This window comes from Lissotriton helveticus, chromosome 7 (genome assembly GCF_964261635.1).
Source record: "Lissotriton helveticus chromosome 7, aLisHel1.1, whole genome shotgun sequence".
NCBI classification, from domain to species: domain Eukaryota; kingdom Metazoa; phylum Chordata; class Amphibia; order Caudata; family Salamandridae; genus Lissotriton; species Lissotriton helveticus.
The window spans coordinates 1,679,328,136-1,679,346,206 of record NC_136068.1 but is presented as its reverse complement, the minus strand read 5'-3'; the positions used below and the strand labels follow the sequence as shown (position 1 = coordinate 1,679,346,206).

The 18,071-nt window shown below is 44.8% G+C and overlaps 1 protein-coding gene across 1 annotated transcript in view; it reads right to left on the bottom strand.

Annotated features, from left to right (window-relative positions):
• The window catches only part of LOC144767616 (putative methyltransferase DDB_G0268948), a 544,273-nt gene that overhangs the window by 469,968 nt on the left and 56,234 nt on the right, over positions 1-18,071 (bottom strand). The window contains exon 2 of the mRNA XM_078651020.1: positions 8,676-8,786. Coding sequence (XP_078507146.1) covers positions 8,676-8,786 — 111 coding nt within the window. The remainder of the gene's footprint in view (positions 1-8,675; positions 8,787-18,071) is intronic.

Sequence of the window (18,071 nt, the reverse complement as noted above, 5' to 3'; positions counted from 1 at the left end):
AAACCTGGAACTCACTTCCCACTCACCTTCGCCTTACTCAGAACCACCTAGCATTCAGAAAGCAACTCAAAACTTGGATATTCGACAAGTAATTCCCCACCCTCCCTCAAGCGCCTTGAGACCCTATGGGTATGTAGCGCGCTATACAAATCTATTGACTTGACTTGACTTGACGTTGCAAAAATAGATTGTTATTATGTTTCATGTTGCGTGCGTTCTGTTTTTTCCATTATCACAAGTGTTTTTAACATATTTTTTAACCTTGCTTTCTCACAATAGTGATGTTAAGTGTAGTATAATAATACACACAGAATCTAAGCATGAATTACTGTTACTTTCAATGGCACTTACACCATTTCATGAAGTAACTTCATTTACGCGCAGCAGAATGCCATAACCTGCCCACAGGAGTGGTGGGCAGACAGTATATTTAAACTTGTATTTTGCTTTTTCTTCTCCATGACAGATACTACGTGTTCAGAATCGACCTAATGTATTTTTTCGAAATGCTCACACAATAGGTGTGCAGCATTCATTATCTTTATTTTCACTTAACTATAAGTCCTGCACAGAGTGGTACACAAGGGGCTGGTCCCTTTGTTGTCCTGAAGAAGAGATTTAGGGGATACCTCGAAACATGTCGACACAATACTAGGGATTATAATGACATAACAGTTATTTTTCCCTTTTATTAACCCCTTTTTATCCTTGCCAACTGGGAGCAGGAATAAAAATTTGGCTCACTAGTTAGGTACATTTTTAAATATCCCTTACTCCACTCCCCCTACACTGCACTACACATAACCTCACAAAATAAGTGCTCCTACGTAATCCGCAAGTCACAGCACCCACCAAGCAGTAGATGCTTGGGATGGCCCCAATGATGAAGCATGTCACCTAGGGGCAGCCCCGGGTGAGTGAGAGGACTCAAGAAAAGAAATGTTTCTTTTTGGCTAACAGAGGTTGGTTTCCACCCAATTGGTGAATCCACTGATTTTTTTTTCTACACTTTGAACACATAGGAGGGTGAACTTAGTCTCATCCTCCTTCTCTCCCTGTTTTTGATTGATAATATGTGAGGCATCAGCATGCTAAAAAAAATCTTCAGGAAGTCAAAAAGACATGGCCTCTACAGATACGACAATTCTTAAACCCTGGTCATAGTAGATTTTTCTGCACCTACTAACGTCTTACAGAAGGAAGTTGTTCTTGAGTCTCCACCCTCCTCTCAAGAAGGACATTAAATATGGCCTACCGGAACCCACCACCATGATCATCATATTTTAAGATGAAACGTCCAAATATGATGAGCTGATTGCCTGGAATAATGTCTGGATGCCTTGGACAATGCCAACTTGGAAGCAGCACTCTCTGTGGTCTACTTGAATTCACTTCCCCAAACTCAACAAGGCAAATCCCAGTGGGATACAACTTAATTGAAGAAACTAAAACTTTGGAAGAGATAAATCAAGATCACCTCTTAAGATCTGATGTGGCCATCATCTCCAGCAGTGTCCAGTGGTGCTAGCTCCGTAATGTATGTTTGAGTTTATTATATGAATGTGCACTCCCTTCTCCCCCTCCCACTCCCCATCCATTATTGTACTGCACTGTGGGAGATTGTTGAGGACCATCTGATATAGTGTTCCTGGTTCACTGATGTTGTGGTTTTCTGTGGCGTTACATTGCGGGTACCAGTGTTGAATGTTGCACATTTAATTGTGGACTCGGTGGGCCCTAATGTTTCATGTGCTACCCACAGAATCTATTTCCACTCCAACTCTCATGGGCTGAATCTCCTACCTTACTGCTTCTCCTTCAAGCACTTTGCTTTTCAACCAGTGGACTAAACTGGGTCTCTTTTTGGTGGCTTCCATGCTCTCTCTGTACCGGCACCTCCTCTCTCGTGCCCCTCTAAATGGTTCAAGCCTTGCTTCTAACGGAGGTCCAATTACGGCCCTGTAAACAACCCCTACTCCAGATGCAAGCCTCTCAACTATCACTGAGTGACCCTGATAGCAACCCTTTTCTAAACCATCAGTCCTGTCACACGCTCGCCTGCATCACGACACCCCCAAGTGCCTCCTAGCTGATCCAACCCACCTTTGTAACCCTTACTATGGCTTGCTAGTTGATCTCTCCCCTAAGCTTTGCTATTGTGACCCTACAGCTACTTTTAACATCATTACATACCCCACCACAAAAACTCTTGAAAGTATTTTCGCTCAATGTGCATGACTTGACGCACGTTATCCAATGGAAAAACATCCTCACCATTTTGGACCAAAAAAACCTGATATCACACCTCTTCAGGAAACCTCTTCCGAGCAGATAGCGACAAACTTCGGAGAGACTGGGTGGGCTGGGGAATACACGCTAACATCCTGCCCAAATTGCAAGGGCAGGCTGAGATGAGTGGGCCACATAGAAAACAGGGCATTGCTATACGGTTCCATAAACACCTCCTGTACAGACTCCTTCAAACATGGGTAGACACCGAAGGCAGCTATGTTTTCACAAAACTTTCAATAAAGGGGGTGCGTGTTGGTGGCCTTGGCATATGCCCTGGTGATGTTGAAGACTGAGTTTCTCCTGTGAATGAGGAGGCTACTAACATCCTTTGGTGCTTATAGAGTCATCAATGAAGGAGAATGGAATGTGACACTTGGCCCTCTTCTCGGCAGATCAGGCAAATCAGACATACTTCATGACTATGTTAAGCATGCATTGCAAGACCATTTGCAGTCAACACTTTCTGTGACCCTTGGAGACTCTTGCAGCCCTGAGCCAGAGATTATACCTTCACCTCCTGCCCCCACAATATCCCGATTTGCATTGACTACTTCCTCTGCAGCCCTTTAGTGAACCAAGATTTAGCAGATGTGAAAATAGTCCCCAGCGGGGTCTCTGATCATGACCTTACAGATCACACCTGGGATAGCCCCACAACGCCCTTTACAACTAACTTGCTCCCAATATAAGGATCAAGAATCAAAACTATGCCTCACAGAATACTGATATAAATACTTAAAGGAAATAGGGACTTGGAACTTTCAGCGCAGATGCTGTTGGGGCCGTAAAAGCCATTCTACATGGCATGGTAATGAGAGACACAGCATTATCTAAACGGAAGCTTCCAGTCTCCGGATGAAAACTGGATGCTCAGATCAGGTCCCTGACTACTTCCTACTCCTCCTCTCAAGTCTGACCCTCTTCCGGGAGCTCCTGTTGGCTAAATACTAATTGAAAAAACTCTGTAAATCAGAGACAGAGTTATGACTTTTCTGTATATGGCAGAGACATTACGAATGGGCTGAAAAATCGGGCCCACTCCTGGGTTACCAACACCACCAGCTGGACTCTTGTAGGGCCTTCTAGGGCACTCCCTGCCTTCTGCAATGCAGAGAACTGCCTAGTTACTCATCCAATAGCAATAAGGGTGGAATTTCAGAACTACTCCAAAAACCTTTACTCAGCTGAAATTCCCCCTGCCCAGGAGCCTGAACCTTTATTTTCCAGACCCCTCAAGCTACCAAAGCTGACTCCCACTCAATCTGCACAACTGGAACGAATGATCATGACAGAGGAAATATACTCAGTGACCAAAGCTATGCCCAATGCGAAGGCTTCCGGAGAGGACGACTGCCTGGCTGAATATTGATAAAACTACCAAATCCCAGACCGTACCTATACTAGTCTTGGTTTACCAAGAGGCCCTTGACAACAGACATCTCTCTCCAGAGTTTCATAGGGTTAGAATTCCTGTAATCCTGAAAGCAGGGAAAGCTCCGCTAGAATTATCTGACTACCAACTGATTTTGGTGATAAATGAGAATGTTTAGATATTAGCGAAGGTTTAAGCGATGTGCTGGAATAGAGTCATTGTGGCCCTTGTACAGCCTTCAGAGGTGGGTTTTGTCTCAGAATGCTCCTCCACCAATCATTCGCATTCTCGCTCCTATTATTTGGAAGTTGAGGGACAATGTGAAAGAGAAGGTTCTCCTCTCTTTGGATGCCAAAAAGGCCCATGTGGATTGGGGTTACCTTCTTTGGACTACATAAATAAAGGGCATGGGTCATCAGAAATTCATTATCCTTGCCAAAGGCATGTATAATGCTCCCACTGCATCTGTTGCATGTGGAGGGTTCCCCTCCCCATATTTTTTCTTAAAGACATGGCCTCAGGCAATGTGCAACCTACCCAACAAGACTGTCCCTTGTCCCTGTTTCTATTTGTTCTGAAGTGTCTGGCGATTGCAATATGATATGATATAGCGCTGGCTAGACCCGGAGGTATCAGAGCGCTTTACATGAGGTTCCACAAAATTACAAAATTACATCAGTTACAATTTACATCAGTTGCTAGACAAACATTATAAGAGCACAGAAGATGAGATAAGTGAAGTGTAGAGGGTAAGGGGGTAAGGGTAAAGGGGTAGGAGGGAGATACGGCAGAGAGACGAAGGTAAGTCTGCCCAAAGTCCGGCTGGGTAGGTGACGGTCGAGGGGGAAGTCCAAAAAACCCATCTCCTCAATGGCTATCAGGTAGATCCACCGGGCATTGGCCAAATAGCTAGGTTTCAAGGGGAAAACATTTAAAGAACATAGAGGGCAAAATAAATGGAGCGTAGAGGGGTAATGGGGTAGGGTAAAGGAGTAGGAGTGAGCATATGACAAAGAGACACAGGAAAAATCTGCCCAACATCCAGCTGGGTAGGTGACGGCCGAGAGGGAAAGTCCACAGCCCATCTCCTCTTTAGCTACCAGGTAGCTCCACTGGGCGTCAGCCAGAAACTAGGTCTCCACGGTCAGGGGTAAGTTCCCAGATTCAATGTCCGGATGGGGGAAAGGTCAATGTCAAATTAAATAACCCATAGTAGGAGGACAACATGGAAGGGACCACTGTGGCAGCCATATTGGGGTCAGGCAAGGGGTTCTGACCTTGGTGTTAACATTCAGCTGTTCCCCATTTTTATCTTTTTCTCAACAGGGGTTGGGATTGTTGTGCAGAGGAGCAGCTTGAGGGCAGAGCCATTGTCAGCTTGTCTCCTGGGGTGAGTATTTCCGAGTTAAAGTGGCTAGGGGGAGAGACAGCCACCATTTTAGGATCACGCGGTGTGCCCCAGGTGCCTTACTCGGTTGGTCTTAAAGCAGACCGTAGTCTACCCTAGAGGACGGGGCTGTTGCTGTCATTTCCATCCGCCCCGTGGCCACTATGCTGTAGGTGCCAAAGGGGGCCTCCCTTGGGGTGTAGCCCCCCTGACCCCTGGCGATGATCTTCTGTCGGCACCATTTTGGGGTCTGGCGCGTTAAATAGAGGCTCTCAAATACAACTTCATGCCCTAAAAAAGACCAAGGAGAACAGTGTCGGGAGCCCCAGCCTTGCGGGCTCACCATCAGGACCCCTGGCGCTCCCAGCGATGTCAAGAATGTCCCCGCTCACCGTCTCTCATCTTGCGGTGAGTTTCTGCAATGGTGGGCGGGATCCCCATAGGATCGGCACTAACTCCTCCCCTTGCTGTGTGCACCCTCTCCGCACCGGCAGGTCTCTCACTGCGCCTCCGCCGTGTCCAATATGGGGAGATGAAAGAAACCTCATCCGCTGGTAGAGTGGAGACAGCCAATGTCACGGATCGTTCCTCTCAGCCTCCGGGCGCAGTCCGGCAGCTCCTCAGGTGCCATCTTAGTTCACTCGCCTACTGGGACGTCGTGAGCCATTACTCGGCCATGCAGGGTCGGACAGAAACGATTTTTAGCTCGTAGAGGTCCGCTTGCATTCCGATTGCAGAATCCCTTTTTGTCCATGGCAATGCGCCGCTCAGGATACTGGTGTGCGGGTTCACCACCGAGCTTCAGCTGTGTGTGGCCATCTTCGCAGCACGGCCTACCATACTACTTCGTACTGCAATGTTTTAGGACCATTCTATGGGCATCAATCTACCCTGTCCAGGATGGAACCCTCTTTGGTTGTGGGGACTTTAGACTGTATATCAGTTCTTCTTTGAAATATTGGGGGGCTATACATTAAGGGCATTAACATGACAGTGGGTGAGGTAAAGGCATTTGATTACTCAGATGACCCCCTTTTGAAATTATCAGGCCCCTTAGTCTCAGGAGCCTCTTTCATGTCCCAACTCAAGTCTTTTTCCCAGGTTCTGGATATAAGATAAACTGCGAGGCCCTACCCTTAATACCCACCACCAGTAGAGCCTCTTTGGATAACCTTCCATTTAAGTGGCTGCAGTTCCACTTGAAATATTTTGGGGTATATTTTAACTGGGTCCTGAAAGACATTATCTCAGACAATATGCAGCCCATCATAGACGATATGGAACAAGATTTTCAAAGGTGGTCTGCCCTCAATCTCTACAAATGGGGAAAAGTTCAGATCATTATGGTGAATGGCCTGCCAAAGTTCAAATTTACCTTTGGCCATTGTCATCTCTCCTTAAGAGCATCCAGCACTCTATTTCCCAATCCATCTGTGGCCTGGATAAACCGAGAATATTGGGAGCTAAGTTCCACTCCTGATAAAAGAATGGCGGATTATGTCTCCCGAAATTGCAGGGTTATTGGTGGGAGCAACAGCTGGTCCATTCAGTGTATTGGCTGCCTGGATCCACATGCGTGCTATTGGAGCTATAAATATTACAGACATTCAGTGACTTTGTTGTATATTACAACACAAGATCTTTAGCTACCCCCTCTCCAATCCAATCATTCACGCTTTCTAATATGCATGGCATGGAACCCATCAGCTTGTGCGAGTCGCAAGCCATATTCATTCTTAAGCTCCATTACAGCGCAATAAGCCCATCACAGTCGTGGGGGATGTACAGGTCTATTTGAATCACCCATGGTGTTCGCCAAATTGATTATCTTGTTTCTAATGGTTCCAAAAAGCTGTTTCCTGAATTGAGATGGGAATTTGTGACCCTGCTCTTCCAGCTATGGAGATATAATCAAGTCTTTCACACCCTAACAAGTGTTTTGGGCACATTTCATATCAACCTCCCTAATTCTCCCAATACTCAATACATCCATACTTGGATAAACTCTGGAGGGACTATTGTGGTATTGTATGCTGCATTGCTGGGCCCTTACTTCTCCTCCACTTCGATATCATAGCGTGCTTAGTGGGAAACATATCTCAATGCTCAATTCTTGGATGACGATTTGGATACCCTCCTTGTGGATTATAATAAGGAACTATGGGAGGCAAGTTTTAAGTGTATTTTTTGAAAGATTCTCCACAGCTAGCACTAGAACCCTGTGAAGTTCCACAGTGGCTGCCTTAGTGTGAATTCTCGCTTCTAGAGATGTAATATAGTCCACATCTTATGTGAATGTGACCGGCTGAGGGCCTTTTGGTTACAGATATGGAACCATCTGAAAAAGGAACTACGGATGGATAGAACTCTGACAGCATGGCTGGAGCTCTTGCATGACACTTCCTACCTCTCCTCCATGACCAAACATGGTAAAATGCCCCCAAGGCTCTCCAGAGCATTACGGTTGGCCAAACTGGTGATCCTGTGACACTGGAAAACTACATTGACTCTCAAGTTCCAGACCTGGTTGGACAACATGGCATGCATTGCACACCTTTTAAGTTAAATGCTAAATTGCAAATATTTGAGGAGGTAAGGGGCTCTTTCCATACAGACAAAGGAGACACACTTACAGGCCCACATACCCAGGGGGGTCTTTTGAGTACATAGTATTGTTTCCTGTTTATACAGGCCCCCTACTGACCACCCCAGCCTTCCCAGGGGGTCGCCAGTACTCTGTCTGATTTGCTTTTAACTTTCACCAGGTGAGGGTTGTTTGCCTTTTGCCCTGAGGCAGAGCTCCCTGTGACTTGACCTGGTTGCCACTGGGGCCCATCGGCAGTCCCAATTTCTAACATAGGCAAGCTAGACCTGGATTAGTTTGAAGGTGGACTTGCCCTCATCTCTATTCCCCACTGAGAGGGTATGTCCCTCTACCCCAGGGTTGCTACTCCTCCTGTTTAATTGACACTTATTCACCCATCTCCTGTATCTGTTCTCAGAGATCCATATGTTGCTGTTCAATGTAATTCTTTCCATTGTCATTTTTGTGGGCCCCCAGGGAGGACAGGTATGACGCTTGATTGTGGGTTCGCATAATAGCTGTTGGTTTTCTCACCTTGTACAGTGACAAGACTAAGAATTAATGATAATGTACTATTTTGCAGTCGTGGAAAAACTCAATAAATAATTTAATTGAAATACTTAATGGGTACCTTACTGACTCTTGAGAACTTGAGTTATATTCCAACTAAAATTCCTAGAGGACATTTTACTTCCTTTATGTTTTTCAGAAAATAAAAAACTCCTGTTAGATAGTGGCTACGACTATTCATATGTCATCTTATTTTTCTCATGTTCTACCCACTTTTCAAGAAATGTGCAATGATTTCTCAAATTCCCGCATCTCTTCTAGCATTTTACAGTCTGAAGTATTGTATCAAAAACTATTTTAGCAACCCAAGTTAGGCAAAATAAGCTCTAGTTAATTTAAAACATATTTGCCCTTCTAGTTAGGTGGCTTAGAGATTTCCCACACACTGGGAGAAAAATGCATTCACACATTTTTTTAAAACACTGCATTAAAGTTCAAACAAATTTACTCATAAGTAATAGTCCTCCTACCTTATTTTCCAAGTAGGAAAGGATTATGCTGTGCACCTCCTTCGGTGTTTGTAACATGTATTTCTGGTAGATTGACGCATGTTGTTTATTTTCAAAGAACCGAATAGCCATCTGGGGATGAAAAGGATGAAACCATAACTACTATAAAGGAAAAATACAACCAGCCTCTGTGTGGAATCTTGAAGGAGACAATGTGCATAGAGGTGTGTATGTCAAACCCTATAGGTAATCTTTCCTTTACAAAATCAGAATCCCGCACAGCCATTTCCATCATGCATTTACAGATTTTAGCACAAGATTGGGCTCTACCAGTAAGGAATGAGGTACTGCAAAATTGCATTCGCACTTCTAGTTGTATTAAAAAAATACATTGGCCGCTAGAGGATCGTAGAAGGCAGTCGCACCTATACCCTCTCCTGTGCGGGATGCTGATGGACGAGGAATACGGGCATGCTGCGGAGTTTTGAAACCCAGATAAAGGAGAAGGCAGCCGCACGTCTGGATCTGAGAATAAACCAGGGGCTCTGCTCGCTACTTTTATTAGTGAGAGCCTGGTGGAAAAAACTCTATTGTGGCGCTACTCGCTCCACTATAGTGGGAGAAATGGCACAACGCTCAAGACTTGAGAAAGAAAAGCTAATACCTGCTCAGCTTAATACGTCGAAGCCGATGGGGCAGCGGGACACCCCGGGACCAGCAAGCAACGTAAGGAAGACCAACACCACAACGCGTTTGGCAGCAACTACCAGCACGGCTACTAAGGCGCAACTTAAAAAGCTAGACAAAGGAAGGGGTTCCGAACGAAAGGCAGCACAGAACGCTGGTGACAGCAACGAAACGGCACTAAGGCAGCCTACCTTGACCGAAGCATTTGTTATGAAATCACCGTCATCTGGACCCGATCGGAGACAGACATTGCTGCCGGTAGACGCTGATTCGGGGGAAGCCGTCCTCGAGGACGTAAGCGTCATGGTTTCCAGGCAACCGAAAAAGCTGGAGTCAGGCTTGGAAAATGCGCCTCCCGCCGAAAGCACACCAGCAGAAGCTCACACGGACAGCAACCTGGAGGTGAGCGGAGGGGGTGCGAAAGGGGGGAGAGGCTGCCATAGTGTGATTCAGGGGATGGAGCACCCCGCAGTGAATCTTACTATTACTAACTCTAACACTGATATGCTGGATGCACTACTGCAGGTCGAGGCAGGTCTCAACAGCAGGAGGGTGGAAGGAACAAACAAGTGGGGCAGCTTGGCAAACTTAGACTCACAAAGGGAAAAGGAGGAAAATAAAGGGGCCAGAGGTGGTGGCTTAACTCAGTTAATGAGGAATCAGACTCACTCTCCTCTGATGAGACTGGAAGTGCCTCAGGCACCTCAGACTCGAACCTAAGCTCTAACGACTCTGGTGGGAAAAGTACGCAAAGGAAAAAAAGGAGGCCGGTGCGAGAGCAGGTAGGAGGTGCCTCCCCTGACAGTATGAATAAAAAATTATTGTGGGACTATTCAGCAACTACTAATGTGTATCAAGAAGCTAATTTCGGAGACCGGGCAGCAGTTGCAGGGAGCAGCACCAGGTCCTCCCCACAGCAAGCCACACTTGACTTAATGTTCAACACACTAAAGCAGATGCAGGGGGAAGCCAGAGCAGAGAGCCGGAGAGCTAGGCATGCAACGAAAAAAATTCAAGGCTCTCTGAGGAAGATGAATAGGAAGTTTGATGAAATGGATGAAAGAGTGACTCAGGTGGAAGAAAGAACGGGCAGACTAGAAGATGACGTAACTGACTGGCAGACTTTTAAAACAGATCAAGTGAAGGTGGTGGAAGATCTCCAGTGGAAGATGGAGGATTTTGAAAACCGCCAGAGGCGGAACAACATTCGACTCCTTGGATTGGCGGAAGGGGTTGAAGGGCAAGATCCAAGGGGTTATGTTGTCAAACTGCTGAAGGCCGCCTTTCCTGAGTCACACTGGCACTGGGAGACGGAGGTCCAAAGGGCCCACCCCTTCCCGCTTCCACTTAAGAAAAGAAGGGATAGCAGTCAGGATAACCTACCCACGGCCATGCTGGTGTTTCTAGGAAATTTTTTGGCAAGGCAAGAGATAATGGATAAAGCTAGACCCAACTTCAAGATAACAGCTGAGGGAGCCACCTTCTTTTCAAGACCAGACTTCTGCCACATTATGGTGGAGAGGAGGTGGAAGCTCAGGCAATTAATTGCCCCCTTCCAGGGTCTGGGCTCAGAAGCCTATCTGCTGTTCCAAGCAAGGCTTAAGGTCATAACAAGGGGACAGGTCAGGATGTTTTCTTCGGAAATAAAGGCTAACCAGTTTTTAGAGGAACTTACAGATTCCGGAAGGGGTCAAGGTAGCAGAGGTAAAAGACCACCTCAGGCACCTTAGGGGCAGCACAGCAAATACGATCTTGTTTAAGGCAGGAGAGGGTAGCGACACTACAATCCACTACAGCCACACGTAGGTCATGCTTAACCTACTTGCCTGTAAAAGGGGAGGAGGGTTCCACAGGGGGTGGAGGGCTCACGGGGGCGGGAGGGGGGGTTGGGGGATCACAGAGGGTATATTACAGCACAAAGACAATAGGACACAGAGATACACTTGTTTTGGGAAGACTAAGACACACAGGAAGATAGGAGTAAAAAAGCTGGAAAGTACTAGGAAGTCTCCATGATAGTAAGAATAGCCTCAATAAATATTTGCGGCTTGAATGAAGGGACAAAAGGATGAAAGTGGCTGCTATGTTGAGAGCTCTCAAATTAGACATCATTTGCCTTCAGGAGACTCATGTGGAAGGGAATAACAGCCAAATACCGAACCAGCTAGGATTTGAGGTACTTGCATACATGAAACAAGAAACTAAAACAAGAGGGGTGGCTATACTAGCAAAGAAAGGGGGGGTTAGGGTACTGAGGAAAAAAGAGGATCAATGGAGACGATGGGTGATGGTGGAGGGGGAAACAGAGGCGGGGAGATGCACACTTGTCTCCGTGTATGGCTCCACAGATGATGAACCAGACATCTTCCATTTTCTAGATACAGAACTGTCAATTTGGCCCGGACCTATAATTTGCTGTGGGGACTTTAATATAAACGGTATGGATGGAATAGGTTTAACGGGTGGGAGCCCATACGTGGGGAGGAAGAAGAAGACTTCACAGGCTATTGTTAACTTAGCAAGGAATAACGCATTAGTAGACGTATGGGCTCAGAAGAATCCACCAGGTACAGGCAGCACATATTACTCGGCACCACATAGGACGGTGGCCAGGTTAGATTATTTCTTTGTTTCTAGCTCATTAGTAAGTGACAGTCAGCTGGAAAGGATCCCAAGAATACTATCAGACCACAACCCACTTATTCTATCATTACCCCACAAGAATAAATGCAGGAAGGAGAGCACCTGGATCTTTGAGAGAGGGCTGCTTAGAGAGGAAGGCTATCTTGTGCATATGCAAAGGTGGATCACTGTATTCTGGTAGATAAATAGGGGAAAAGCTTCATCGGGCATAACTTGGGATGCGTTCAAAGCCGCAGTGAGGGGGGAAACCCTGAGCTACACACTGTATAGAGACAGGCAGGAAAGGAGTAAGGTAGAGGAAAAGATTAAAGAACTGGCAGATTTAGAAGAACTCCTTATTGAGACTATAGTAATGCAAGACTCGATAGAGGAAATCTTACTAAAGATGGAAGTAGCTAAGACAGAAGCTACCGAGAATATTGCGAGGAAGGCCGCCTGCAGGTATCTTGCCAATAAAGAAAAATGCTATGAATACAGCGAGAGGATTGGGCATTTGCTGGCAATTAGAGCCAGGCAAAGCTTGGCTATGGGTGAGATAAAAGAAATCAAGAATGGGATAGGTGTGGTCACTAATAAGGTGGAAGAGATTAGAGAGACTTTTAGGAATTTTTATGAGGCTTTTTACAATCAAGGCCCCCCCAATACGGATGCCGAGATTATGGAATATCTGTCCGAGACACTACATGCAGAATTGTCAGAGGAGGGGAAGGAGGAGCTAGACAATCCACTAACATCACTAGAAATTCAGGAAGCCATACAGAAACTCCCCTCTGGCAAAGCCACTGGTCTGGACCTAATCCCGGCAGAATTCTATAAGACATTCTGGAATGTGCTGGGGGAAGATATGTATAAAACCATTGGCCAGGCACAGCAGGGACTATCAGTTCCCCCCTCCTGGGCGGGGGCAGACATCATAGTTATACTAAAAAAAGATAAGCCTCCACTAGAACCAGGGTCCTATAGACCAATCACGCTCATGAATGCGGACGCTAAAATCTTCTCCAAATCATTGGCATAGAGGCTGAGCAGGGTTATTGAGAGCTTGGTGAGCAATACACAGCATGGGTTTATCCCAGGGAAGGGAACTACTCAACATACACGCCAAATGATAACCATAATTGATGCCGCGGGAGTTACGGGAGACCCTGTCGCGGCTATCTTTCTCGACGCAGAGAAGGCCTTCGACAGGGTCTCCTGGAACTATTTTTTTTTTTTTTTAAATATATTTTTATTTTATACTTCAAAATCAGAGCACACATTTTGAAAGAATATGCAAATTTCTCTCCTACATTTGTTCATCTCACAATATGAAAGGAAAAAATACAAACAATAAAAAATAGACTAAAAAGAAGGAAGCCATTGCAACAATGTAGAGTATAGTAACATTTCCATAGATTCAGAAAGTCAGCACAAAATCATGTCAACCTATTCCTGCTCTCCACTTCTCCCGGGGCCCCCAGATTTTAATACCTCGAGCTCTCCCCATCGTACCTTTTCTTGCATATATATGTTTTTCTAGATTATGTATAGAAATAAGATTTGATAACCATGTTTGCATGGATGGGGGACTCTTATCTAGCCATGCTCTAGCTAACATTAGTCTAAAAACAGCAGACACCATAAACAAAAACATTGCATCATTTGGATCCATTAGAGCATTTTCCGCATCAACTCCTAACATAATTAAGCTCGCTGTAAGGGTTATCTTTATCCTTAGTGAGTTATCCAAAAAGTACTCAATGTCCTTAATTAATGTATATAGCTGAGGACATGTAGCAAACATGTGGACAATATCTGCCTCAGTGGAGTTACATCTGGGGCAAGTAATACCCTCAGTACCCCCCCATTTCGCAATCCTGGCTGGTGTGTAGTACAATGAGAATAAGGTTTTATAATGTTGGGATTGCAAGGGAGCAGAGCAGAGCATGGACCGACCTAATTCCAGGGATTCATTAAAGGATTCGGAAGTAATCTCTATTCTCTCCCCCCATTTATCCCTATGCTTGTCCAGGTCGTCCGGTCTACTTTTTGACAAAAAAGCATATATCGACCTAATGGAGTGTTCCTCCCCCGTGGTTATCCCTTCCATCAAGTCATTAGGTTCAAAACCCACCGGTCCCCCTTGTTTGTTTCTTAAAAAACTCCTAACCTGAAGGTATTTAAAAAAGTCCCTTCTATTTATTTTATATATATTTACCAAATCCTCAAATTGAACAATCGCCACTGAATTTCTTAAATCCCCAATTTGATGTATCCCTTTATCTTCCCAGCCCGCCATTACTGAATCAGCGAAGATCTCTTCAGGGAAGGATTTATTTTTATATACTTTGGTATATCTATTGAATCTTCCCATACCTGTCTTTTTTAGAAAGGAACTCCAGATTTTAAGCGCCGCCCTGAGAGTCTTATATGTCTGTCTTCTAAGATAACCCAGATCCGTATGGTACAGGAAGCAGTTTTCTGCATCTTGACCTAATACAGCTGCGTAGACTTCAATTGACATAATAATAGTTTTTGATAACCCCCCGCCTCCTCCTATTATCCCCTGCATATACTGGAGAGCCGCAGCAAGATAATATAATCTAAAGTCTGGTGCACCCCATCCCCCTCTATCCCTTGGTAGAGTGATAAATTTATAAGCCCTGCGGGTTTTTCCATGGGCCCATATAAACCTAATTGCTAGACCCTCCAACATGTTGAACCATTTATTCTCAAAAATTAAAGGAATTGATCTAAATAAATACAAAAATTTAGGCAAGACCATCATTTTCAACACATTAGTGCATCCAACCAATGATAAGTGCAAGTTATTTATTCTTTCCAGATCACTTTTAACCTTCGCCAGCAGTGGAGACATATTGAGCTCAATTACCTCCTCCAAATTTGTAGAAATCTCAATCCCTAAATAAGTTCTACTGTTAACCACCCTGTTATCCACGCTAGTTGCAAAAAATTATCTGGGTTTTTGTTTTGTTTAGACTATATCCTGAAACCAGCCCAAAGACATGCGACTCTGCTTCTACTCCCACCATAGCTATATCCGAATTCGGGGTCAGTATAGCCACGTCATCAGCATAAGCGAGAGTTTTTACAATGCAGCCATTCAATGACATAGGCTGTATTTCCGGATTTCCCTCCAATTTGCGAAGTAGTGGCTCGATATATAGAGCAAAAAGCAGTGGGGAAGACGGACAACCCTGCCGAGTCCCTCTTTGTATATAAACTAGATCTGAATGCCCTCCATTGACTCTAATTCTTGCAGCCGGATATTTATATAGGGCTTGAATGGCCAGTATATACCCTGGCCCTATACCACACCACTTCATAACCTCCCAGAGATATTCCCAGGCGACCCTATCAAAAGCCTTTTCGGCATCTATGAAGAGTGCTGAAATAGGGTCGCCTGTAACCTCTGCTGCATCAATCATGGTTATTGCTGTCCTAATATGCTGGGTAGTACCCTTCCCAGGTATAAAGCCATGTTGTGATGGGCTCACCAAATGTTCAATACAACCTGCTAACCTCTTTGCCAACATCTTTGAATATATCTTAACATCTGAGTTCATCAGTGTGATTGGCCTGTAAGAGCCAGGGAAAGATGAAGGCTTCCCTTTTTTAGCAATGATAATTATATCGGCCCCTCCCCATGATTCCGGTGGTTGTCCCCCCTGTTGTACATATAACATAACCTCATACATATAGATCAACAAACATTCACGAAATACTTTGTAGAACTCAACCGGAATTTGATCAGGTCCAGAAGCCTTTCCTGATAATAAACTACCCAGTGCATCAATAAATTCCTCCAAGCGCAAGGTAGATTCTAATATTTCTCCTTCTTCCTTTGAGAGAGATGAGGGGACTATATCCTTAAGATAGTTACTAATTTCTACAGTTCCCCCTGTATCTTCCCGTGCATACAGTTTTTCATAAAATACTCTAAAAACCTCTCTTATCCTGTCCGGGTCTGTGACAGTATTCCCCTGTGGAAACAATATCTCTTTTATCTCTGCAGCCGCTTTCTGCTGTCTAATTTTAACCGCAAGGATATGACCCACTTTCTCACTGCACTCATAGGCCCCCTCCTTTTTAGCCAGATATTTCTCTGCCACCTTTCTAGAAAAGCTTTCTACAGCTTCTGCCTTTAATGCTACCAGTTTTAGTAATAAATGCTCCTGACTAGATTTAGATTCTACTGCAGCAACTAGTTTTCCTTCCTCTATAATCAACTTTTGCCGAATAATTCAACCTTCATCCTCTCCTTCTTACGCCTTGCCAATACATAGCTCAATGTTTCTCCTCTGACCCCTGCCTTGAAACAATCCCAGGTTTGTCCTATAGAAGCAGTGCCATGGTTGATTTCCCAAAAAGACCTAATCCAACCTTCCATGTACTTCTGATATTCGATATCTTGAAGGAGGCTCCGCTCAAAGGTCCATGTTGACCTCTTACTCTGCGATTGCGGAATCCTCACTGTCAATATTAACGGACAATGATCAGAAATAATCCTTGGTTGTTTTTCAATCAATGTCTCAGAAGCCAGAGTCCTTGAGATTAGAAAATAGTCCAGCCTTACCAAGACCTGGTGTGGTGCCGAAAAAAAGGTACTGCTATCTAGCAGTGGATGTTGCATCACCCAGGGATCTACCAATGAATTATGATTGACCATACTGTCAATAGCCCTATATACCTTTCTCTTTCTTCCACTATACACCCCTCCTATATTCAAAAATGAACTTGTAGGGTCGTGCAAATTGAGATCACCACAACATATTACTGGTTCAGGCCACTGAGCTAATTCTGTATCCATAAATTGCCATATCTCAGGATCATCCTCAGTGGATCCATACATAGTTACTAATGTTAACCTGAGACTTTTAAAGCATAATTCCACCATAGCCCATCTCCCCCACTGGTCTTCTTTCTTCCTTTTGACTACCACATCTCTTCTTCTCCCCAAAATTGCAACCCCTCTTGTCCTAGATCCTTGCCTACTAGCTGCTAGCACATCAAACCCCAAATGATTCATTAAATATATCTGTTTTTCTTCTATGTGCGTTTCCTGTAAGCATACTAAGTCCACTTGTAAAGTTCTAATATAAGCTGCTACATTTGCCCTTTTCCTTGGATCATTTAGGCCACATACATTTATTGAGACTAACTTACAAGACATTGGAAATTGTCATAAGGAACTTTTCTTCGTATCCCATTTCCAAACTTTCTCCTCTCTTTTCTATTCAAAGAGATAGACAACAAAATATATATGTAAACAATGTGTGCTAAGAAACTTAACCAGTCTACAAACTGACACTGATTTTTTGACCCCCTCCCCCTCCCCCTCCCCTCCCCTCCCCTTCCCTACTTGCCCCCCCTCCCTTTACAGGCAAATAGGTCAGCAATGACCTATGTGTGGCCGCTTCTTGGTTGTGTTAGTCGCACCCCTCTCCCACCCTCTCCAGTTTCCCCCCCTTTTTTACCACTCAAAAACTCTCTTCAATGATTCATAGTATTGAATTTAAGACCTACAGCAATCTTAAAGAACTACAACCTACTATTTCTTCCCCCCCCCCAACTCCTGAATGAACTCCTGAGCTTTCACTTCCGACATAAACATCCTAACTCTGCCCTTTGTAATGACTTTCAGTCTAGCCGGGAACAATAGGTATGCCTCTGACCCTAAGGCCTGAAACTGTGAGATCAGTTTCCTGAGCCTCCACCTCCTCTCAACTGTCACATGGCAAAAGTCCGGCCTAGAGAAGAAAGTGACACCCTCCACAGTTCTTTTGCTGTCAGGTCTAGCTTTCTGAATAATTTCTTCTCGGAGCAGAAAGTTTCCGACATACACTAATATTGCTCTGGGGAGTGTTGCTTTAGAACCTCCTTCAGCTCCATATGTCTTACGCTGGACAAAGGGGAACCTATGTGCCCTCTGAATCTCTGTCTCCCACTGCCACTGGGACTCAGGAAATGCACCCTTTAGTAGGTTAATCACGAATCCCCTAGGATCCTGCCCTTCAAGCCCTTCTGCCACCCCCAAAATGCAAACATTGTTACGTCTTTGACGATTTTCAAACTCCTCCATCTTCT